At 46.4% G+C, this 22673-nt stretch overlaps 2 protein-coding genes across 2 annotated transcripts; both read right to left on the reverse strand.

The window, feature by feature from the left end:
• Window positions 1-3: 3 nt before the first annotated feature.
• On the reverse strand, window positions 4-5281 carry irf3 (interferon regulatory factor 3). The gene is made up of 11 exons (XM_072374001.1): window positions 5075-5281; window positions 4190-4356; window positions 3895-4066; window positions 3639-3706; window positions 3452-3512; window positions 3284-3349; window positions 2922-3170; window positions 2621-2711; window positions 1186-1475; window positions 982-1100; window positions 4-755 (listed from the first exon to the last, which is right to left on the reverse strand). Exons 2-11 carry the CDS (start codon window positions 4352-4354, stop codon window positions 642-644), a joined length of 1395 nt encoding a protein of 464 aa, XP_072230102.1. The 5' UTR covers window positions 4355-4356; window positions 5075-5281; the 3' UTR covers window positions 4-641.
• A 518-nt stretch (window positions 5282-5799) lies between these two features.
• On the reverse strand, window positions 5800-21773 carry prr12a (proline rich 12a). Its single transcript, XM_072373461.1, has 15 exons — window positions 20635-21773; window positions 18622-18779; window positions 18039-18200; window positions 13038-17761; window positions 12437-12664; window positions 11602-12295; window positions 10955-11436; window positions 10744-10860; window positions 10387-10520; window positions 9529-10199; window positions 9306-9425; window positions 8732-8829; window positions 8236-8367; window positions 7333-7428; window positions 5800-7192 (listed from the first exon to the last, which is right to left on the reverse strand). Exons 1-15 carry the CDS (start codon window positions 20715-20717, stop codon window positions 7058-7060), a joined length of 8034 nt encoding a protein of 2677 aa, XP_072229562.1. The 5' UTR covers window positions 20718-21773; the 3' UTR covers window positions 5800-7057.
• Between the last annotated feature and the right edge of the window lie 900 nt (window positions 21774-22673).

Raw genomic sequence — 22673 nt, forward strand, 5'->3', positions numbered from 1 at the left:
TCATTGAGATGTGATGGAATCAACATCTGTGCAGTCTACAGTATTCTCTGCCTGTGACAAGCTGCTGTGGATACTGACTGATTCCAGATGCTCTGATCGTGTGTGCACGGTTAGATCAGTTTAAACCGCATTGGTTTTTTAGCAGTTTGTGACTGAACAATTCAGGCATTCGTGTCATTTCACTGTATTTCACATTGGCTTTGTGCCTTCACTGTGCCACACTTTTTTATCAGTGAAGTGGCTGCAAACATTCATCTTTAATTCTGATGCTTTTGCACGATTAATGCAGTCAACAAGACAACCAACTGGCAGCAGCTCGAACACATTATTTGCAGTGAAGAGAGTAAAACCGCCTGAAAATATGTAAAAAAAATGCGGTTGCTCAAATAATATAAGAACGATCCTAAAAAAGCACACCTTGAACCACTGAGCACCGATCAAGTCGCATCTTAAATATGTGCAATCCTTTGTGAAGTGACAGCCTCTACAATACCATTTCAATTATCAGTACAGTAGTTATCGTTATTAAATCATTCATTTGGAAAAAAATCTTAATCAAATAACTGTTTGAGTTGTTCTCAAAGTTTTTAAGGACCAGAAACAGAGTAAACGTTGACTTCTTTCAGGCAGGGAGAGGTGGATTAGTACAACTCCATCATCTCTTCCAGCGACATCTGCAGCTCCACAGACTGCAGGGAGGAGGCGCCACCTTCAACAGCTATAGTCTTCAGTAACTCCATTGAGGTCAGGACCACCTGAGACAGGAAAAGCAAAGAGAACAGAAAAAAATGACGAATGTGAGCATAAGAGGTTTTGTTAAATTTGAGAACGATTTCCTCGCTTTCCTTTTTTCCTCCTTAAAATAACCGCTTTTGTATCAACGTTTTGTTTCACAGTAGCACGCCTGCATGGAGGCTGAGGAGTAATAAAACCTTTCAGACCTCAAGGATAATAATCTGAATAATTTAAATATTTTCTTACCTCGACTGTGATGAGTTTCTTCTCCCAGGGCCTGTTGTCTGGGTCAGGCCACTTCTCCCCGAGACAGAAGAACAGGGAGCATGGAGGGCATTCTCCCCCATTACTGAATTCCACTATTCCTGTGGGGAAGCAGAGACTTCATCAAGGCAACATGCAACACACTACACATGCATTCAGGTGTAGTGCACAGCTCTTTTCACCCACCTTTCACAAAGTCCCTGAACAGGTAAAGTGGCTCAGGGTTCAGTTTAGAAATCTCCTGGGGCTTTTTACTGCTGTCAAACTTGGAAAAGCTCCAGAAAGCTTTGATTTCACCGCGCCGCTGACCGTAGACCACGTGGCCCGACACCCCCACATCCACGCCATCGCCCAGAATATCCAGGATCCTTTGGGTCAGTTTGGCTTGAGTTTGATCCGACATAGCCACAGGTCTTGGGAGAGAGACCAGGGAGAGGCCCGTCTCATCATCCACAACTGTGCCCATGAGTTCAGGCCTGATGTGAAGACATTTGTCATTTGATTTTAGGTTCAATAGATGGTTATGCGACTAGCATATCGCGGAAAACGTTGGAAATATATTTTACATTTTAAGAAATTGATGAAAGTGATGTGAGAAGATAGATACCGCTGTGTGAATATGTATTTACAGCCAGGATAAGGTGTGAAGAATTATATATATGAGCTGCAACGACGTGAAGGTATGGTATTACATTGTATCCTAGAGGCAGCATTGGACCACAATTACTGATAAGATAACTTACTGCTTTTTTTATTTTGACTGAACTGTGCCCCGGACAACAGAGAGTGGGCCGAGGTCTTGTGCTCCTGTCAATGCTGTGCGGAGCCAGAGCTAACAAATACCCACGGCTGCTGCTGAATGCCAATTGAACCCTTTCTCAAGGCACTAAAAAGCCAGATGTTCGTGAGTGGTATTTCCTTTTTTCACCACTGTGAAATGAACTTGCGGTATGCTGGTATTGTCATAACCATGCTACATGATATCATGGTAATAATGCACACATGGCCCTAGCACAAATAATTCCCCACCATTATGTCTTGGTAAACATATAATTTCATCAGGCTTGTATGGCACCTGAACCCTGGCTACCATCCAACAGAAAACAGAAAACAATTAGGAAGGAGATGCTACATTGGTGCTATATTGGCTCAGCTAGAAGGATGCCCTGCCCTGATAAGCTGTTGCTTTATAAGCTCTAACAGAACATTTGAGGCAGACAGACGCAGCCTAGGTGAGAGGAATCAGAAATCCAAATTGGAATATTTGAAACGTCAATTAACCAAACATTTTCTACAAGCATTAAAGTCATATTTTTATCATAACTTCCATCATGCAGTGAAAACCTGACTGCTTGACAGCTCAGAGCAGACTCAATGCTGAGCTTTTGCCTCATTCAGATTCATTTTACTGTACATACCCTTCCTTTTTTCCTTCTGAGCTAAACAGCTTGTGGGTTCAACCACATATCTACTGAGGAGACATGATCAATTTTCTTAATTGATCAATTGAGCACATAAATAAGCACACAGTGTCTAGCAAAAATCAAGCGTTTTCTTCGAAATGGAACAGTGAATAGTGTCAGAAATGTTTCCTCAGGAAAATGATTCATTTTGATGTTACCTGTAAACTAGACGGACGCCGGCCTCATTCTCAACCAGCTGCTCAGACACCTTCAATCCTCTGTAGTACACGGATATCCTGAACTGAGTCTCTAATGATTCAGAAATAGTGTGTTAAAAACTGCGCTTTATAGCACCATCCTAATCAAATCACATTTAGGCTGCAAATCAGTCTGTTGACATATTGGACATACTGTACCCAACAGCCTTAGAAAACACATTGCATTTGAAAGCGTTGGGCCATTTCTGTGGGTGTGTGTAATTTCCCCATTTCACAGCCACAGCAGCATCCCCCAACTTACTGAAATTATCCCCATCTCCAGTCTTGTGCATTGTGTGTAGGAACTGTGCTGCGAACTGCCCATCATCATAAGCCCCTCCTTCAGCTTCCCTCACTGGACATGCTGGTTGCTCTGGCAACCCAGTTTCACTGGCAGCAGCCTCAAATGTTACTGGATCCTGTTGTTGCCCAGGCAACGGGTGTCCACCAATCACAACCCGATTCTGCAGCTGCTGTTGCTCAGGAGGAGGCTCAAAGCCTGCGGTGCCCTCTGTGGAAAAGTTGGAGAAAGTGAGAAAGTATTTGTAGGAAAGTACCTTGGTTGTTTTCTGCTGGTACTGCAGCAGTGAGGAGGAAATGAGGAGGTAGAGCTGAGAAGACTACCTGGGTCAGGGCCAATGTTCAGTCCTCTCAGACACTCCTGGAGAATATCCTGGCTGACTGCACACTCTGTTGAGAAATGTTGGCGGTGATTAATTAAATAGCCAATAGTTTGACAATTATAAACAAGTGTATTTCTCAGATTCATATAAAGTGTAGGAGCTCCTTCACCTGGCATCACAATGTCTTGTGGAAGGTAGAGACCTTCGTCAAAGAATGGGCCAACCTGATCCTGAGTGACAGACACACACCTCAATCAGTTCATGCTAAATGATGTCGCTACACTGCATTTATACTGCTTTTTCACATTTTGCTTCCTGAGTCCCTACGAATAAAATCTAAATGCCCAATTACTTACATGTTTCATGTTGAAGTCATCAAACAAAATGGGTTTGTCCTGCTCCTGGCATCCAGCAGATGAGCTAGCTTTAAGAGTAAAAGCAAAGATCTCTGCTTACCATCATTTCAGCCTTTCTTCTTGTCAGAAACATCTCTTCAATCCTATCAAATCATATCATGCGGGCTCCGCTTTAATTTCGAATTAAATTTTTACATTTGGTTGCTTTGGCTATTATCCACAATTATTTTGTACCATGGGGGGGGGGTGCACCCACCTCCTGATGCTGACTCGTCTGGCCAGTGAAACACTTTATGGGGGTTAGCAGTGTCATTCTTGTTATCTGACACCAGTTTGAAGCCTTTAGCTCGGAGGGCACTTCGGAAGTTCCTCTTCCAGACTGAGGGTTCCCCATGAGCCCGACCATTGCCACTCACCTCAGCCCAGGCCTGCAGGGGGGGGGGGACAAAACATTCAAAGCACATGTGAACAGGTGAAGGTGGAATACAAAGCTGGATTTGTTACACTGCAACAGTTCGCTGGAAGGTGCTTTCTGCGAGACGGGCTCTTACTTTAAAGATGAGAACATCATTGTTAGACGAGTCCTGTCTCAGGGCATGCTTCCATGGGATGGAGAATTCTGTTTGCTCCGGGTTTGTCCATTGGACGCCAGGAAAACTGCGGCTGTCAATCTGGACCCGCAGCCACGGAATCAGCAGTGGTTTAGGATGAGCCATTTCTACGGGAGCAAGAAAAAGACGTTCAAGCTCAATTTAGCATTGCTGCTCTTTATCTTTTGCTTGATTTCTTAAAAAGGACATTTCACGGATACAGCATCAGCAGAATGTGTCCAAAGCATTTGACTAAAACGCAAAACTGTTGTTAATTTATCTCTACAATGCATCGTTATTAATCACTGTAATCTTTTAAGGCGGTATGTGTCTCTAAATTATGCTGTTTGGTCATTTTGCAGCTGAAAAATTAGGTGGCTGCAGTCGGTGTTGCACGGTGGATCGTAATCTGAGGGTACTTTTCTTCATAGTTCCATCAGTTTTGACAAGATTCTCGACACCACAGAGTGAAACGCAAAGCCCAAACCATGATAAAGCCTCTGCCGTGTATAGCCTGCAGACACTTACTCTTATATATGTTGACAAGGGAATGAGCCAGAGATTTCAGATTCGAATTCATAGCTTCACATAACCTGTTGCCAATGCTTTTCAGTCCAGTTCTTGTGAGAATGAACTGAAAACGTGTATGAAAATGAAAAGGTCCAACAGACAGGAAGCAGGTTTATAACAGATTGATAACAAAGGGCAACAAACTGAAACATAAATGAGTGTCAACACAATGCGAGTCAGACATTAAATACCCAGAGCATCCTCCTGCCCTGTGTTACTAACATGACCGCGATGTTTTTCTCCCTCTGTCAACAGCACTAAATAAAACTCTCCTACCTGCGGTGAGGAGGTCTCGTCGGAGTGTTGAGCTCGCGCGCAGTCGTCTTCACGCTTGGTAGTCTGAAACACGTCGGCTGAGAGCGCGTGCTGACAATCTGAAGCTCTGAAACGAGATGTCATTCAGTCCAGCTGCACAATCCTTTTTTATACTGTCAATACTGCTCGAAGTCTTTCTCGGGAAACTCCGACACAGTCAGTTTCGTTTTCCCTATGTGACGTCAGAGCCTGGCCTGTTTGGCAGGGTAAACACACACGCGCACAGATGTATATTAGTACACTTTTGGGGACCCTCCAAAGTCACAGAAAGACTCTTAAAATCCCTACAAACATGTTTTAAAATGCACATAGATGAACTCTGCTTCGAAAATGTTCTGCTTTTTCCTGCGTTGACTGGATATAATCTAGAAACGTTCAAGTAAAACTAGGTACAGAGAAACACACAGAAATGGGAGAATTTACTGGATGTCTTACGTTTTCATATCAAAGATGCTTATAATGCATTCCTGACAATTGAACCTATGTGTCACACACTCATACACTTTGAGGATTGAAGACACTTTATTTTAGACACATTATGATCTGAAATTTCATCTCAGTTCTTCTAAAAAAGTCTGTAAAATAATCGTGAAATAAGTTGAGGACCAGTTGAATCACTCTGGTCTTTTCTCACGTGCTCACAAAAATGGGGACACACACACACACACAATAAGGAAATGAAACCATTTGTTCTTTGTAGGTTTTATTCATTTCTCAAATACAGGAGAGTTAATGTACAGGACAAAGAATTTCATCAAGAACTGTACAATATTTACACATCTTTTTTTCCTTTTTTTATGGAAAATTAGATTGTTTTCAAAATAAGTCATAGTATGCACAAACATCAAAATGATAAAAATGAAATGACTGTTTCCTCTTTAAATATTACTTATTTATACTCCTTCTTCCCGCATGGGAAAGGGATAGTTCTTTTTCTTTGCACCTGCATGACTGATGATTGAACTGAAGCACAACAATGTTAAGTTTCAAATAGATTTTGCCATTCTCCTTTTCTTTTTTTTCCCTCCTTTTTAGCTATTTTACACCCACTGTATTTAATACAATATTTCTGTCTCAACGTCTGTTCTTCTGTATAGAGGGGAAGACGACTTAGATATGTGGGTTATGATTGTATACTGATCCTGTGGAAAATAAAAAGGTTTTTTTTTTGTGTGTTTTTTTTTTTAAAATGTCAGGGCAGCAAACCAGCGCTTGTGAGAGTTTAAGTTAAAAACCTCCTCATATAAATAATAAAAATGTGTTTATATATTATCACACAGCTGACTGGCGCTGCCCTTCACGTAGCACAGAATGACAGAGCGACAGAGCATTTATTAACACTTTCCATGTTTTTTTTTCCACCGTGGACGAGTCCATGATCACGCTGCTCACAGCACACTCTACACGCAGTTTAAAAAGCATTCTCACCCTCTCCCACTCTTTTCAAAAGCCAACAGCTGATGTTAGTCTTTTCAAAAAAATAATTTATGTAAAAACTAAGCGGTAACAGTTTCTCTTTCAACTATTGTCTTTATGACACACAGTTAACAAGATGTCAGAGGCTCCTCCGTCGACTTGGTGTTACAGCTCCTCCTCTTTGTCCTTCCATCTTGCGTCGCTCCCTTTTCATCAATGGACAATTCCCTCTTTAGCCTCCAGTGACCCCCTGATCCGGCGGGGTCGCCTTCTCACAACGTAAGACATTTTAGTCACTGATCAACAACAAGAAAAATAAAACGACAAAGGCCAGCATCCGAGGTCACAACAGACCCTTCTGTGTTCGTTAAGGGCCGTAAAAATGTATCCTTGGATCTGAAGAATTTTGAAGAGGGTTAGGGGACTGTACAGCGGGATCCATCTCTTTCCATGTGTTTTTTTGTCCTTTTTTTCTTTTTTTTAAATCCGCTTACTTTAACTCATTGTCTCTCTATTTATTAGGCTGACTCAGACTTTGGTGCTGAGTGTGAGCAGCTCGATGAAGGAGCTAAAGAGGGTGTCCAGCCAGCTCTGGTTGGCCATGCACTGCTGCACCACTTCCTCTTGGCCCGGGTCCTCGGCTGCCTGCTCAATGGTATTGGTCTGGAAAAAATGGAACGGAAAAAAACAACAAACAAAATTAAAAAAAAAACAGCTGTGAACAAATCAGGGCACCAAGCCAAAAAAAAGGAAAGCATATAGAGACTAGAGTGTTTAAAGATCCCGGAGATACGCCTGCTCACCTCTTTCTTGCACTGTAAGAAGGTGTGGTATTTATAGTGATGCAAGGAGTGGTAGAGACTGTAGACTCGGTATGTCTCAGATGACAGTTTAAGGTCCTGTAAGAGAAAAATAAAAAATAAATAAAAAATATCAAAATTAATTCAATAAAAAAAAGAAGATCTCAGCTAAATTCTAAGTCGGTCAGAGGTTAAAAAAAGGAGCAGATATGGAAACTTGCAGCAGGTGTTACTCTTTACCGTACTGGTTAATTTTGTCAAAGCCACGGTTTCAGTATCTACATTTCCCCGTAATTATGCTGCCAGTTTGAATCCCCCCCCCACCACCACAAACGCACACAAATGTCACAATTACCTGGTCACAGGTTAAACATGTCCCACAGCTGCTCGTAGAAGTATTGTTGGTACCGATGTGCAAATATTTGAGACATCAAGTCCCAGACAGAACCGGATCCACATTTAATAGCATTAGTCCGGTCCAGATAGGTTTGGACTGGAGGTTTGTGGCGGTTTAACATTTTGTCCAACACCCAAATGGATGTAGAAAGACCTGGCCAGGATCACAACGAAGGAGCTTTGTGCAGCTGTGCGAGCGCTATAACGTGAAACAAGTGCAGCACAGAATTCGTAGCGCATGGACGATAGCAAATTAGCTATGCTAATATTTGACAATTAGCTGTGAAACCGGTGCCGATGGATTTTTGTCTATCTTGGCCAGGTCTGGTCCAGCTTTTCTTGGAGACACATGGCTCGCAGCTTTCAAATAAGCAAAGTCATTCCGAGATGCTACCTTCCCTGGTTATTCCACATATGCGAGGGTCTCCAATGTAAATAAATGAAGGATGCCCCCCCCCCCCCCTCTCCTCAGTGACATCTCACTCAGAAAAGGCTCTCACACATGCCTACCTGTGGTTTAGGCAGGGTCTTCTTGACTCTGTTGAGGGTCTTACGGTTGTAAGCGTCACCACTTAGCCGCACCCTCACCACTCCGTTGTCCAGGGGGTCTATAATTATTTGGGGGTAAGCGTGAAGAACCTCCTGTTAAGGAGAAGTCAGATTAGACAACCGTTAGAAGAAATTGCGTGTTTTAATTTAATGTAGATCAAAGCAAAAAGCTAATAAATCCGCTATAAAAGCAACATGGAAAACAGGAAAAAGGTTCCCCCCCCCCCCCTTACATTAATGCATTACAGTTTATCAGTGAGCCATGGATTGTTAAACATGCACTGGTGGACCATTTAACAGCAGTCCACATTAGTTTCCTGCACCACAAATCAATACATTTCACTAATATCCTGTAAATGTAAATCAATAAAACACACTGCAATGTGAAACAAACAAAAAAAACACTTTAAAGTTCAAAGATGGCAGAGAGAGGAGCAGCACGTTGAGGGCAGATTACCTGGTGTTGAGAGCTCATGCTGACTCTCCTCAACAACCTTCTCTTCTGTTCGCTTATAATGCTGTCAATCTTCCTCATTGGGGGGAGGTAGAGCTCATCTGATGACCAATCAAGTTAAAGGAGGCTTCATTAGTCATCATCCACACAGCTGCCAATCATTTTAATATCAAGGGCAAATGGAAAGCAGCTCTTTCTGGCTACAGATCCATTTGCAATCCCAGGGCTTCTCTCCAACCTGTCACACCTTTTTTTTATGTGGATTTGAAAAACCCATTAAATGATTCAGCTAAATATGGATGCGGAACAGTCAACAAATCCAACCCTACTCTGGGGGCAGTTTGTCCAGCTGGCCTAAAACTTGGCAGCCGACACTCGTCAGTGGTGGTTGCGTTTTTACGTAACTTGCCCCAAGTTCCGACTTTTACAAAAAAACACCAACCAAATGCCTTTAAACAACTGTGTCGGTGCAGGCATTTAAGCTGCGGAAAACATGCCATTTAACAGGCAAGTCGGGTTAGGTTGGAGAGATTCTCACACAGGAAACGGTTAAGGATGGAGTGTGTGCGGTTCTCACCGTCTGTGTCTTCCAGAGCTTGGATCATGTCCGGGTCCAGGGCTGTGCTCACCAGCATTTCAACGTAGCTCCTGAACATCTCCCTCATGGCACGGTTGTTCACTCCGCCCTTCACTGGCACTGCGGGCAAGAGCTAGAGTTTAAAACTATCCAATGGACCATTCTATCACCTTGTTTTACAATTCAAATGTTAAAAAAAAAAAGATAAAAAATGCCATCTCACTCTCATTTTCACTGGCAGCCTCTTCGGAGGAGTCAGAATCAGATGACGACGGTACTGATGAAGGTACATTCAGCCACTTCTTCCTCTTTTTGGGTGGTGGTTCTGCCTTCACTTTGGCTGGCTTAGACTTGGGTGGTCGCTCAGCCTTCTCCTTCCTCTCTGCGGCTTTCTTGTCTTCCTTCGCTCTACCACGGTCGGTGGCGCCAACGCGCTTTTCTACCTTCTCCTGCTGCGAGTGCAACCTCTTCTCCGCTTTCTCCTGCTGCGTATGTGCTCGCTTTTCCGCTTTCTCCTGCTGCATATGTGCTCGCTTCTCCGCTTTCTCCTGCTGTACTCGCTTTTCTGCTTTCTCCTGCTGCGAATGTACTCGCTTCTCCGCTTTCTCCTGCTGCAGCTGTACCTTCTTCTCCACCTTCTCCTGCTGCGGTTGAACTCGCTTCTCTGCCTTCTCCTTTTCTCTCTCAGGCTCCGTGTCTTTCTTCTCCTCCTTGGCTTTTGGCACAGCTGGAACCTCCTTCTTCTCCCGGTGTTCTTTTGTTGCTGTGGTCGTTGTTCGCGTTTTCTCCCTCTGCTCACGCTGGACTGGTGGAGCCACTCGCTCCTCTTTCTCTGTCACTCTTGGTTGCGCCTGGATAGCAGGAGGGGATGCCATTCTTGGTAGAGATTGCCGTCTGTGGGACATAGTGAAGTTAAAGTTGAACAATATGTTCGAAAACACTCCAGTGTCACATACATTTTCATTAAAAAAAAAAACTTTACCACACAAAAATGTGATGATTTAACCACCTACAACCCAGTTTCTGTGAGTAATGTTCTGTTTAATGTGCTGAGGATTCTAAAGGGAAAACAAAAGTGTACCTGAGAGCAGGTGTGGCTCTGCGCCACGGTCTTCGAGAGCACACTCTGACATAATCCTTCTTGTTGACATTTTCCAGAAACTTCACATATATTCGCTGGTACCGCCTCTTAGCGTCTCCAAAGTAGCCGAGATACTAAACCAGAAACAAAGTATCGAGATTTAATAGAATGGCAAAAGTGTGTGACAAAAGGATCAAACTGACAAATATAAAATCCCTGCATAAGCTATTGTCCTTTAGAGGTGACACTTCAAACAGCTTCCAAATAAACACGACCGTTTGCAGGTGTGGTTAGATCACAGAGTGCTTGGGGTGGGGTGGGGGGGGGGGGGGGGGGGGCGAGGAGACGACAACTCACGTTGCTTGTGGCACAGAACTGTCTCTGCCCATCTTTGATCTCTGGGCTGAACTTCTGCAGCAGAGCTTTCTGCACCCTCCAGATGGGTGGAGGCTCACGGCCTGTCTGCAGAGCCAGCTGTGCACAAATGCATGGCGCATGATTCAGTCATTTAGACAAAAAGAAAAAATGTCTAACTGCTATAGAGAGTCTTTAAATTGCAAGTTTTTACCTTGAGAGTTCGAATGTCTTCCACCCGCACCACAAACTCATCCCTCTCTCTGAAGATACCCTCCCCTCCGCTCTCGCTCTCATCCTCCTCACTCTCTCCAACAATGGCAGCATCTTCTTGCTTCTGGGCGAGGTGCAGCGAGGTGATCTTAGGAGCTGGAGGCTCTTCAGGAGAGGCGGGGGACTCTGGCGACGGCATGGGAGACTCCTTCTGAATAGAGGCTGGGGGAGGAGGGGAGGCTGGAGGGGGAGTTGCAGGCTGGGGGACAGCAGCGGGTGGGGGAGGTGGCGTTGAAGGTGATGTGGGCGCAACGGGGCTCGGAGGCTGGGATTCCTCCTGCTGTTCCTCTGGGGGAGGTATGGGTGAGGGGAGCGAGAGGGGAGGGAGGGGGGAGTGAGAAGGAGAAGAGGATGAGGCAGGAGATGGAGGGACAGAGGGGGGTTCAGGAGTTTCTGGCTCTGGTGAAATCTCGGGTAGAGGAGCTGGAAGGAATGACGGACAAGGAAATCCAATTCAGGCAAATTCAAGGTTTTTAACAAATACATAATGAGACATTTTTGAAAAAAAAAATAAGAATAACATTCCCCATGAGGAAAATGCCATGTGAAAGAGATGAGAAATGACAAATTAAACAATTCAAACTTTACCATCAAGCTTAGGAGCACCCAGGGTTTCCAGTTGTGGTTCCCTCTCCTCTGTTATATCACTCTCTTCATCCCCTGCTGTGCTTCTCTCCTCTTCATTCTCCTCCTCCTTGCTCTCTTCCATGTCCCCATCTTCCGGCTGTAGCACATCCGGTTCATTAGACTGGGGCTGGGTGTGGGGGGTATGCCCGGTCGGCTGGGGACTTAGCGTGGGAGGCTGCATTGGGGGGGTAAGAGGTTCTTGAGTTGGCTGAGTCTGAGGCTGGGGAGGTGAAGGAGGTAGCGGGGCCTGGATGTTTGAGGTCAGCTGAGGAGTATCATACAGCGCAGAAATGGCCGAGGAGATACTCTTCTGGAGGTCCTGGTTCTTTCCGACTGAATCTTCCTCATCTGAGGAGAAAGACGGCAAGGTCTCCAGGTTCCTCTTTAGCTCATCCTCTAAGCGCTTGGGGCTGGAGCAGTTGCCCAAAGCCAGGCCCCCATTCCCCTCACCATCCCCGAAAGGAGGTGGTGGTGGAGGGGGAGGTGGTGCAGGAGACAGTGGGCGCAGACCTCCTGCTTTACAGGGGGAAGTTTCACCATTGTCAGGTTCCATTCCTGGTGAGATGTCCAAACCTGGGGGTCTCTTCCCAGTCTTGAGGAAGTCCAAGAATGAAGCGACAAAACCAGCCTTGGACTCCGAGTCCTTCTCATCCACCTGAGAAGAGACACAAGACAAAGACTATGACTCGGCTAAAATAGTGAACGCCACAGCTATTATATTCATTTGAATTCAATATCATACCATTTTAAATATTCTCTGCTTAGCAAAGCAAGAATCTAATCCCATAGCCTTTACCCTTTCCTCCAGTCCCTCTTCATCCACTCCTTCACTTATCATCTGGTTTTTCTGCTTGTTCTTGTCCTGGCTTCTGTTGCTTTCAGCGCTGCAAGGGGGTCCAGGACTTAAACCAAGAGAGGGAGCTGAGCCAACTGAACCGTCTGACAAAGCAGGGTCGGTGCCAGACAAAGAGTCTGTCCTCAGCAAGGCGTCAGAGGACGACAGGGTGCCAATTGGTAACTTGATCTGTCAGAAAACAAAGAAAAACAGTGATAAACTGCATCTACTGTAAAATCTACAGAGTCACTAATCCTCATTTTTTTCATTTTGATAACATCAAAGACAGTACAGACAGACCGAGCCTAATTGAAAATAAAAGAAGAGTGAGGGATCACTGAAAAGATGAGCACAGTTAACAAACAGGCATTGGCTGACTCTCACTTCAGATCATCATTAACTTACAGGAAAGGCTCATGTGAACCACCTCTTATCTGTGTTTTTGTAAAGGCTACAACAAGCTAACACTTGTAGCTTCAATAACAATAATTAATTTTTAAATTTCTCAGAATTAAACCTGATGATTTCCATGTTTTTTTTCTTTTTCCAGAAAGCTACTGACCTTGAGAGGTGGGATGGGTTCATGTTGCTGCTGCTGGGGCTGGTGATGGAGCTGCTGATGGAGGTGATGGGAGTGCATCTGATCCTGCTCCTTCCCACTTATTTCCATGTACATATCCTCCCTCCTTCCACCTCGACCTCGGCTTCCGCGGCCCCTGCCCCTTCCTCGTCCCTCCACACTGAATCCCGCTCCAACTGTAGTTGCCCCCATATCTCCCAGCATGCCTCGTGAGGTGTATGGCTCAGGCATAGGGCGGATACGAGGTCTGCCTCTTGGCCTTGGGGGACCCTCTCTTTTCGGCCTAGTGGGCTTTCGGCCTCTCTTTTTGGGTCCCTCTGGGGGCAGAATAGCGTGAGAGCCCATAGACGAGTAGCCAGAAGAATGGTAAAAATCGATGTCGCCCATCAAAGGGCTGAGTGATCCACCTCCTCCCTTTCTGCAGCTGGACACTAGATCTGGCAATAGATCGGGCAGCCGGCGGCTGTTCAACCGAATGTCGGCCGGCTGGTCGGCTTTATCCTCATCATCCTCAAACTCATATTCTTGAGCGTAACTTTTCTTAGGCAATGTGTTGGGGTCCCTGCGCTCCTTTAACAGATGAAAAGAGCTGGATTTGAGGAGCTTCTTCGGACGAGAGGAGCAAAATATCGGAGACTGGAGGCCTCCAGAACCTGCTCCTGAGTTAGCTCCTCCAGGGCCAGTGGACAGTTTAGCTCCAGAGTTGTTGGGACCAGCTGCACTGGGGCCCATGCCCATAGCTGAGGACTGTATCAAGCCTAACTGCTCCGTGTTGACAGTGGAAGGAAGCTCATGCGTTTTGAGAGAGTCTAAATCCAGAGTCATGGCGTTGTTGTTGGGTTCTTCCAGACCATGACAGTATGGTTCATAACCCTGATCTCCACCGTGGTGACCCATTATGTCATAGCTAGGGCCACTACTACCCCCAGCTCCCCCTCCACTCTGTCCAGCTTTCATGGAATCCATTCCTTCTTGCCCAGCATGGCCTTCATTCATCTCTTCCTGCCCTGGTCCTGCACCACCAGTGCAGCTTGACTTGTAGTCCTCTGCACAAAACATGTCTTCCATCCCAGGAAAAAAAGAGCGGTCCTCATCTTGAAGGAGAGAGTCAGGGAAGCAGATAGAAGTTAAGGGTACAAAGCGGTTGCTCTGTTGACTCTGGTCTGCTTTCTCCACTGGGCTGACTGTGTCAAACTGGTGCTGTTCTGAGCGCTGTTGGTCCAGCTGGCTCTGCTGAGGCGTCAGCTGGCTCGAAAGTGGTTGCTGTGGGTCAGGCTGAGGCTGGGGGTGGGTTGAGGAAGGAGGTGGGGGTATGTGGTGAGGGTGAGGAGGTTGCTGCGGGTGGGGTTGGGTGTGAGAGTGGTGGGAGTGGGTTTGTTGGTGTTGAGAGGTTGAGTGCTGCTGTTGCTGCGCATGATGCTGTGAAAGATGGTGCATGTGTGACGGGGTGGATAAGCCGATATCGGGCTCGGTGAGGAAGGAGTGGAGCTCAGACGCGGAGTGTTGCTGCGGGTGATGGGTTTGCTGTGGGTGATGGTGGGGTGGGTGCTGCCTCTGTGGCTCCTGCTGCTGTCTGTGGCGCTCACCACTACCTCCGCTCCTCCCTGCACTTCCTGGTCCACCGCGTCGGTCTTCTGTGACACCAACATCTGTGCTTGAGGTCTGAGAAAGGGAGCGCTCAAGCATGTCCAAGGACGAAACCACTGAGCTCTGTTTCACTTGGCTTGGTTCGTGCTGATGTGGCCCGTGGTTGTAGTGAGCCGCAGCCACCTCCAAAGCTTGGGACTGCAGCTGAAGCTGGAGCTGGGTGGCTTGGGACTGCGCCTGAGTTTGATGTTTGCTTGAGCCGAGTCTCCCGCCAGCACTTTCCATCACAGCTTGTTGTTGGCTCATAGAGTGTTGCTGCTGTTGGGAATGAGAGTCCATTTTATGGTGCTGTTGATGCTGATGGGAGTCCATCTTCTGGTGCTGTGGATGCTGAGGGTGGGAATCCATTTTCGGATGTTGCTGATGTGGTTGGTGGGAATCCATTTTGTGATGCTGTTGGTGTTGGCGATGCGAGTCCATTTTGTGGTGCTGCTGTTGATGTTGTTGGTGGGAGTCCATCTTGTGGTGTTGCTGATGAGGCTCCAGTTTGTTGCGGGTGGTGTGGGACAGCACTGACTGGAGCAGGTGTGGTGGCTGACGCGACTGATCAGTGGGAGAGTCCATAAGCGACGCAGCAGCTTGAGACTGAGAATGCTGTTGCTGGAGCTCCGGTGTTTTCCGGGGATAAGGGATTTCTGCACGCTCCTGCGGCTTCTTTTGGAGCTCCAATTGGGTGTGAGGTGGCATCTGCGAGTGTGAGGACAAATGTTGACTGTGTGAGGAGTGTTGAGGAGCAAGGGAGTGCTGGGTGTATGGGTCGCCCCGACCATAGTGGACAACTGAGCCAAGGTTGTCGTGGTGATGGAGGTGAGAGTGCACTTGTTCAGCACTGGCTCTGCCACCACTGCTTCTGCTGCTCCCAACAGATCTCTCGTTCCTTTGCTGCTGTTGATGATGGTGTTGTTGATGCTGCTGCTGCTGCTTCTTTAGTGACATCTCCAGCTGGTTGTCCAGCCCTGAGATGGACCCTCCAGAACCTGTATTTCCAACTCCGGCGGTTGATGTGGCACTGTGGGTACGTATAACACTCTGGGGGTGGTACCTCTCCTCAGAGGTCTTACCCATATCATAGCTCATCCCTTTCCCTGAATCAGTGGTTGGGGGCACTGACTGGGGCTGAGGCTGTGTTTGTTGAGATGTCTGTTGGGGCTGTTGTTGAGGATGGTGATGAGCAGCCTGAGGAGCAGGACTTGCTTGGGCTTGAAGCAGGTGCTGGATCAAGAACTCATCGTCATCATCCACTTCCTCTTGGGATCTCTGAGAGCCCACTCCTAACATGGAAGTGTCCCCCTTTGTTTTAGAGGAGGTGGAATGATATGACTGAGGCTGGGAGGTGGGGCCTCTGGTGTCAGGGAAACCCTGTGGGGAGGATAGAAAAGTAGGCGAGAGAACCGAGGAAATGTATTTGTTTGAGCCTGCGCCTCCTGGAGACTGAGTAGGGCAGTTGGGCACTGGGGAGTGCAATCCTGGACGGATGATGCCCGAGTTGCCCGATGGGGAGGGGCTGGAATCTGGAATATGATACGAGCCTCCACCACTGCCTCCTCCACCTCTCTCGTTGTTCATAGCATTTCCAGCTCCTCCCCCTGACCCAGAGTTGCCACTCCCTGCGCCGCTGCTGCTTCCTCCCCCAGATGCTCCACTACCTGACGAACCGCTTGACCTTAAAAGGGCAGGTGAGTGACCTGGGGCTCCATAGCCTAGTGACGGGCTCCCAGCTCCACCAAGAGAAGATGGAAGTGACCCATATGCAGAATCAGCTCCATATAAATCAGTGGAATAGGACTGGCTTCGCCCACCTAAACTCCCATAGCCCTTCCCACCAGTACCAGAGCTCAAGTCTTGGGCTTGCGGTGAACTAAAACCTCCATAGGACGGAGCCAGGTGGGATGGAGGGGGCTGGTTGGGGGAATATGACTGTGTCTGTTGTTGCGGTGGTGTCTGACCAGTAAGAGCAGAGGTAGGGGTCTTTACTGGGGGCACAGGAGAGCCATATCCAGACAGGCAGGATTTGGGGTGAGACTGGGGAGCTGAGGTGGACGTGGCAGGGGGCTGTTGCTGCTGAGGAGCAGGGGGAGGCGGAGCCGGTTGGGGGGGTGGCTGTTGCCTAGAAGGAGCTGCACTGGAGCTGGAGGTGGGAATTGAGTTGGAAGGATGAGCCCCCGAAGCGGCAGAAGAAGAGGACGAAGAAGAGGAGGTCGAAGAAGCAGAAGGGGGCGTGTGAGGAGTTCTTGAGGAGGATGCAGAACTGCCAGAAGAATAGCCACTGCTGGAGCTACTTTTGGCACCTTTTCCAGCTGATGAAGAGGAAGAGGATGAGGATGAGGAATAGGGAGGCTGAATGATTGGCCGATACTGCTCAGTGCGAGAGGTGGGCTTGTGGTCAGATGAGGGGCTCTGGTCACCTAACGGGCTACAAGAAAGGCCAGGATGCCTGTGGTGGGTGGCAATCTGTTGGTACCCCGCCCCTCCACAGCTGAGGTAGTGCTGAAGAGAGTGGGCGGCTGAGGACGAAAGCTGCGACTGAGCTGGCGTGGGCCGCTGGTAGTGCTTAATAACGCTGTCCTGTCGGGGCACGGCCCTCTCCTGAGCCGAGTTTGACTGCGCCTGGGACTGAGGCTGGGGCTGGGCAGAGGAAAAGACTGATGGATTATACAGCTGGGAGGATTGATCCTGCAGCTGTGATGACAGCAGATTAAACTGGTGTGATTGCAGGTGCCTGGCAGAGGAGGCCTGGGCTGAGGTGGCACCCGTGGGATCCTGGCTGCCCCTGTATGCAGCTGCAGCAGCACCCTGTGAGGACAGGAGTCTATCAAAACCCAGGCTTGACTGGGAGGGGGCTTTGATGTGTATTAGGGGATCATGTGGGGAGAGGAGACCATTGGATGTAGGACTAAATGTGGGTGTGTCCTGGAGGGAAAGGGAGGCGGCAGGGAAAGAGCGGCTGGGGAAGGATGCTGGATGCTGATATGCTGACAGAGCTGAAGAGGAAGGGAAGGATCCAGAGCCAGGAAGGGCTCCAGAGATGAAAAGTTCAGGAGGAGCAGGCGTGTGCATCGCTGTTAGGAAAGGAAGACATTGGAAATTACTTAGTAACCACCAACCTATCATTCAAATCTTAGAAATAAATCATAAAATAACAAAAGATTATTGTGTGTGTATTCAAATGTAGGAGTATTGAAAAGTACAATAGAAAGCTTCATTTTACAAATGAATGCGTACAAACTAACACTGATGGAAAAATAACGTAGCCAGACAGGAGGTTTTTCAAATGTCATATTGACATTGGAACTGTTTGAATGTCAACACATCAGGGAAGATCTATCATGGCCCCACCTGTCTGCCATGATGGCGTGCGGAACTGTGAGAGAAGGGAGGAGGCAGAGGGCGGAGGCTGGGGACCTCGAGACTCCAGGGCTGAGATCAGATTCATCACTGAGGCATCGGGGGCAGAGGGGCTGGCATGGTGCAGGCCAGTGTCAAAAAGCCCAGACAGACCTTTAAGAAGGGAGGACAGAATCACCGAAAAATGATTATAGGTTTAAACAACAAATACTTAAGGCTACTTGAACAAACGTGAATAAAATGCGGAAAAGTTTAAACCAAATAACTGGGGAAACTACATTTAATTTTCTCCTAAAAATAACGTTTTATCAGATAAGCCTCTTCAAACATTTGAAGCAGTTTGTCAGAGGTTATATGCACACGAATCACTGTTGGTGGAATCAACCCATAAGACACTGGCAAAATCCTTTAGGAACGTATGCTGGCTTTGGCATCCAGGGCTTTGACTCAATTGAGTTATAATGTGCACATTTTTCAGTGACAATAATCTACCAGGGCCTGCATGGACAGACACAATAATTCATTGCCAGGGCCCCTTATGGTGGTGACATGGAAGGTATGACATTTATCTTACCCAAACTCCGTCCAGCTGCTCCCCAAGCCCCGCCTTGGCTAGAGCTCCCTGGGTGGTGATTGGTGGCATAGCCCTGCAGAGGGTGTGGGGTGGCGTAGGCTTGTCTGTGAAGGAGCTCAGACTCCGGGTGGGATGATCTGGAACTCCCATATACAAGACTAGGAAGGAAGGGGAGAGGGGGATTGTGGAAGTGTCATTAATCTCTGAGTATTATTTACATAAATCTAATCTGTTCCCAAAATGTGACCCTTGAGTATAGATTAAGAGCCGGTTAATTTCACAATACACAAAATCTGATGCACAACTAAATTGCACTTCAATTAAAAGAACTCACATCAGATTTCAAGTCAAATTAGTTTGATCTTCCTTATTCTACTTAGAGCTTCTAAGCAAGTGAAAACCAAACACCCACAAGAAACCAATTTATTATTGAAGAACAACACAATTAGAACCCTGGTCATTACACCAAAAACTTGTTACAGTCATTGCAAATCTATCAAACAAGCAGCACCAAGCACAAATGAAAGGGGCATTTGATTTGCAATGATCACAATGGAGTCACGGGGCACGGCAAATCCATAGTTTGAAAATGGGCACACTAAATAAAGTTTTTCATCATCTCAAAAGGTTTCCCAGTGGTGCAATTCTGATTTACTGAAGACAGATGAAATGCGTGGCTGCCTGGCCAGATAACATGCTAGCATTTACGCTGCTGATAGCACCGTTTAGCAGCAGCTATGGTGAAAAATGCAGAGACAAGGCCCAAACTGCGAGGCCAAGCTTGCGTATAATGAAAGCACGGGGTATCAAAACGCTCAATTGGACCGAGTGGAAATAATAACTTCCTCAATTCAAACCAAAGACAAACAATTTAACATGTCTGGGACCACTAATTGTTACGGTGATGAGGCTAACAACTGGACGGTGCATGTCGACGCAAATGTATGCTAAGCTGCACGCAAGCACCAGCAACTAGCCTGGCTTGTTCATTCAAATTATATTAAATTTTTTTTATTTTTTAAAAAGAAATTAAAGAAAAGCAGCGTGCTGGCTTTTGAGAACGACCCCACAGCCAAATGCTGATTTGAGCATCACATGTGCGGTTCCAAAAAGGAGTACCGATGTTTGCGTGCACAGACAGGCCTTAGCTGACTTCCCTGCAACACAGCGCTAGCTCGCAGGCTAACTGAAGCTAAAAGACAGAGCTTGCTTCTGCTTCGCACTGCTCGGGCACTTTTCATCCTCGTCTCGTGCATATGCGCCGTCTTTGGTTTTTATTTGAGGCAGACAGCAAATTGCAAGATTGATGCAGAAGGAATCTGGCACAGCTGTATTATGCAAATGAACACGAATCAACCAAAACCATTCAAACCCCATCAGCGATGATCTAGAAATCGCTTGGGGGAAAAGGGAAAAAAAAAAAAAAAAAAAGCACTCAGAAACTCAATTTTGACAGAGTAGCATCGGTCCATATTAAAGATTCCTATCTTTTTGCTGGCTTCACAGCGTGGCAATTTTAGAAAAAAAAAAATGTTTAATTAAAGGCTTCTTCTCGGTTAATATGCATCAGTTCATCTTGTTGATGTCTGTCAGGGGGGCTGCTGTGAGGGGTTTGCTGCGTCTGCACTCTTCGCAGTTCCTATCAATCCTATGAATTTATCTATCAGGGTCTCTGTCCAGGCCTGCACACAGGGAACAATAATTCCAATGGACACTCCAGACATCCCCCACCTCCACCCCGCCAGGTCCACCTAAAACCCATGTCTGTCAATCACATTCAATTCATTTCCCCAACCTTTCCTTTCTCCACCCCGCCCACCCCCACGACACACACTCATCCATTCCTGTTTATAATATTATTACTATGCAACTGTTTGGATGACAATGCACGGCACATAATTGTAAGGCACGGAGGTACATTTGAAGCCGATGGCTTCAATTTGTTTACACGGGTCACACCGTGCCCTGCAAAGTACCACTGATGCATGCACATTGTCTGAATCCAATGCATACCTTGCTTTTGCCGTTCTGTCGTAACTCCATCCTGCTCCTGCGCCCAAATCACCAAATCCTGTTCCCGGGTAATTTCTATCCATTTATGTGTTGAACAGTGCGTGCGATGAGGATGAAAGCAACGAGAACGTCGCAGGGCACAATACGGAAAAAAATCCAGACTCTCCCGTTCTCGTTTTCAGGCTATTTTCCCCGGTTTCATAAGCAAGTCCTCAGGAGTGGAAAACAGCATATTGAAAGAGAAATGGTGGGGAGGAGGAGAAAGCTGGATGAAAAAAAGAGGGGGGTCTACGGGGTTATAATCCAACCACCTCCAAAAAAAGACAGTCTTTCTCCTTTTCCTGCGCCTTTCGCCTTTATCATTTCCTCGAATGCAGATTTGGTCTAAAACCAGTCACGGTCATGATGAAGATGCCGCGGATTTGGTCGGTGATGGGCGAATTGCTTTTAAACATTTGACTTGAATGCGTCCTTTTTCACCGTCTCTCCTCCCCTTTCTTTAGGCTAGTTATTGCTATGCTGCTAGCTCTAGAAAAGATGGCAATCGACGGGCCACGTTGGTAGCAATCATTCCCCATGGGCGAGCAAAGAAATCCCCAATTTGAAAATCCTTTTTTCTTTGAATGCAAATCGTTCCCACCCCCCTCCGGAGCGGAGCTGTGGGGCTAGCAGCAGATGCTAGCTGTCAGTAACGACGCATCAAAATAAAACTGGGCTGCTTTTATTTCCCCAAATACGCGCTCCCCTTTTTTTCTTTCACGGCCATTCATGTAAAAGCGACGACGAGGTTGCTCTCGCTGGAGAGAATTCCACCAAAATACGAATATATATAAAAGTCGAACGAGGAAATATAAAGAAAAGCAGGCCGCGTTTTAATATTTTTTACTCATTTTCCTCCGGAGACGCCATTTTTGAAGGCGGCTAGCCGCTGTCCGTCCTCCCTCTCCCCCTCTGTGTCTCACCACCGAGACTCACTCAGTGTCTGCTGTGACCTCCATTCACCGGCGATAAGTCTGCCAACCAGCTCTGCTTGCTTTTCTTGCTTTTCATCCCTTTGATGGGATAGCTATTAATCTACAAAAAAAAAAATAGCCACCTGTTCGCCTTGTACGCAGCGATTTGCTGAGACGCATTCGAGTACACATAAAAAAAATCATGAAATAACCAGATTTATTTGCCTGCAGGATTCAATTAGCAAATTCATACACAGTATGAACATATTTCTTGAGAGGAAATCTTTTTGTTTGTTTGTTTCCCTGCTTGTAGTTAGATGCCTAATTTATTAATTAGACTGCAGTCTACCTGTAAGCACGTACCCGTCTGCATTCACTACATAGGAAGATGGACCCACAGGGCACAGGCCTATGGCACAAGGTGTTAGGGGACACCTGGTATTGTCCCCAAAATAAAATATATCACATACAAAGAAACAGAACAACCCAATATGATACTCAGAAAGATACCACAATCAAATACAACATCAACAATGAGACCAAAATGAAATGCAAACAACCACAAAGAGATGCTGAAAGGACCAATGTGAGACAATAGCAGCAAAGTAGAGAAGCAAAGAAGGATGAAGAATATGATGGAAAATGGCATTAGAAATGAAAACCCACACAAAACCAGACAAATAGGACCGACGTTGAATGCAGTTAGACAAAATGAAATGAGATAAAAAATGAGCAGTAATGCAAGACAACCCAAGAGGGAAATGAAAAATGACTAAAATTATACTCAAAATGAAACAAGAAAAACGACCACAATAACAAAAACGATGATAAACAAAAAGAAAAGACGGAAAATGACACATTTTATGCAAAACAACCACTATTTAACATCCGCTTATTAACGCTTTGTGCTTGTTTCATACCTCTTATTACACATCTGTGCCCACGCTGGGGCTCGTTCCTCACATTCCTTCCATGTTTCTCCTCAATAGTTTACTGTGTTAATGTAAATCTTATTATTTGGATAACCTGTCTGGCCCTACTCAACTTGCACATGATTGTTTACACCAGCAGATGGCACACTGGGTT

Source organism: Leuresthes tenuis, unplaced genomic scaffold (genome assembly GCF_036924035.1).
Source record: "Leuresthes tenuis unplaced genomic scaffold, fLeuTen1.0.hap1 SCAF_20, whole genome shotgun sequence".
Classification (NCBI taxonomy): domain Eukaryota; kingdom Metazoa; phylum Chordata; class Actinopteri; order Atheriniformes; family Atherinopsidae; genus Leuresthes; species Leuresthes tenuis.

Bases quoted from the DNA above. Each gene is read 5' to 3' on its own strand.
- irf3 (XM_072374001.1), bottom strand. From the start codon at position 4,354: ATGGCTCATCCTAAACCACTGCTGATTCCGTGGCTGCGGGTCCAGATT. The intron at 2,712-2,921 runs GTAAGTTGGGGG...CTGAATCATTAG, and splicing joins TGGAGATGGGGATAATTTCA to AGACTCAGTTCAGGATATCC. The intron at 1,101-1,185 runs GTGGGTGAAAAG...GCTTCCCCACAG, and splicing joins GTTCAGGGACTTTGTGAAAG to GAATAGTGGAATTCAGTAAT.
- prr12a (XM_072373461.1), bottom strand. From the start codon at position 20,717: ATGGATAGAAATTACCCGGGAACAGGATTTGGTGATTTGGGCGCAGGA. The intron at 9,426-9,528 runs GTGAGATGGCAT...TCTTGCCCGCAG, and splicing joins GGCTGCCAGTGAAAATGAGA to TGCCAGTGAAGGGCGGAGTG. The intron at 8,368-8,731 runs GTAATCTGCCCT...TCTCCTTAACAG, and splicing joins GCATGAGCTCTCAACACCAG to GAGGTTCTTCACGCTTACCC.